This window comes from Penaeus monodon, chromosome 23 (genome assembly GCF_015228065.2).
Source record: "Penaeus monodon isolate SGIC_2016 chromosome 23, NSTDA_Pmon_1, whole genome shotgun sequence".
Lineage (NCBI taxonomy): Eukaryota > Metazoa > Arthropoda > Malacostraca > Decapoda > Penaeidae > Penaeus > Penaeus monodon.
The window spans coordinates 11455122-11456331 of NC_051408.1; the positions used below are offsets into that span (position 1 = coordinate 11455122).

General features: G+C 44.7%; 1 protein-coding gene across 1 annotated transcript in view; it reads left to right on the plus strand.

Annotated features, from left to right (window-relative positions):
- LOC119587797 overlaps window positions 1–1210 on the plus strand; it is a gene marked incomplete in the record, with an annotated part of 13528 nt that overhangs the window by 9301 nt on the left and 3017 nt on the right. The window contains 2 exon segments of the mRNA XM_037936494.1: window positions 11–180; window positions 960–1089. Coding sequence (XP_037792422.1) covers window positions 11–180; window positions 960–1089 — 300 coding nt within the window.

Sequence of the window (1210 nt, forward strand, 5' to 3'; positions counted from 1 at the left end):
ACATTTCCAGACCTCATGGTGGAAGGAATTTCTAGGAGAGTCAAACGTGTGGGCGGCATTCGGGTGCCATCCTCACTACGCCCGTTTCTTCGGTGAGGAGGAGGAAGAGCACCTGAGACTGGCCCTCCTCAACCCGAAGGTCTTGGCACTCGGGGAAATCGGACTGGATTACTCCAACAGGTGAAGGAGTGGGTGGGGAAGGGATGAGGGGGGGGCTAGGTGTAGGTGAGGGAGGGGGGTAGGGGGGGAGAGTTAGGTGCAGGTGAGGGAGTTGGGGAGACGGAGGTGCAGGTGGGGGAGAGGGGAAGAGAGTTAGGTGCAGGTGAGGGAGGGGGAAGGTTGGGTGCAGGTGAGGGAGGGGAGAAGAGAGTTAGGTGCAGGTGAGGGAGGGGAAAGTTAGGTGCAGGTGGGGGAGGGTGGGGGGGAAGGAAGCTGTAATGTGTATCAGTTTTATCATTATTTCCAGATTTGTTTTCATGGAACTAACGCTTCTTTTTCCTCCCCCGTACAGTGCCCTATATCGTATATGAAAGCTGAAGCTCTCTATTTTTACTCTCATATTTGTGGCATTGATTTGCAGTTTGTTGGTTAATCCCAAATCCAAACTGTGTTGCATTATGGAGTTGTTTTTTGGAGTGGCTTATGGAATCATATTCCACCATTTATGAAGTGAACTTTTACACATGTTGCAGGTTTTTATAGGTTATAGGTTTTTATCATCATCATCTCCATCTCTTATTCTGTGAATTTTAAATGTTTTGGTCCGAATTTTCGCTTTTCAATCAATTAATTTTCGTCCCAATATATTTCATTTTAGTATACTCCTGCCATCCTTACCATGAAATAAAGAGTATTAGTCTCTCATTTCTTCTTTCTGTTCATTTTGTATATTTTTTTATTGATTTATCACAAGAAACGTAGAGACACACAAATACTAAAACTGGCGTGTCCATTTCTAGGAATAGTCAGCACCCAGAACAACAGAAATTGGTGTTTAGACGGCAGCTGAATATCGCCCTGGAGTACAAAAAACCAATCGTGATTCACTGCCGAGATGCAGAGAGAGACTGCTTGGCGATTCTGAAAGAGGTGGGGATTCTTCATTTTTGAAAGGCGAGACGCTATCATGTGGAAAGAAAGAGGTTATGCTCTTGAAGATGTGTTATTGAGCTATCAAACGGCTTTCTGTATCATTGTATATTGTATATTG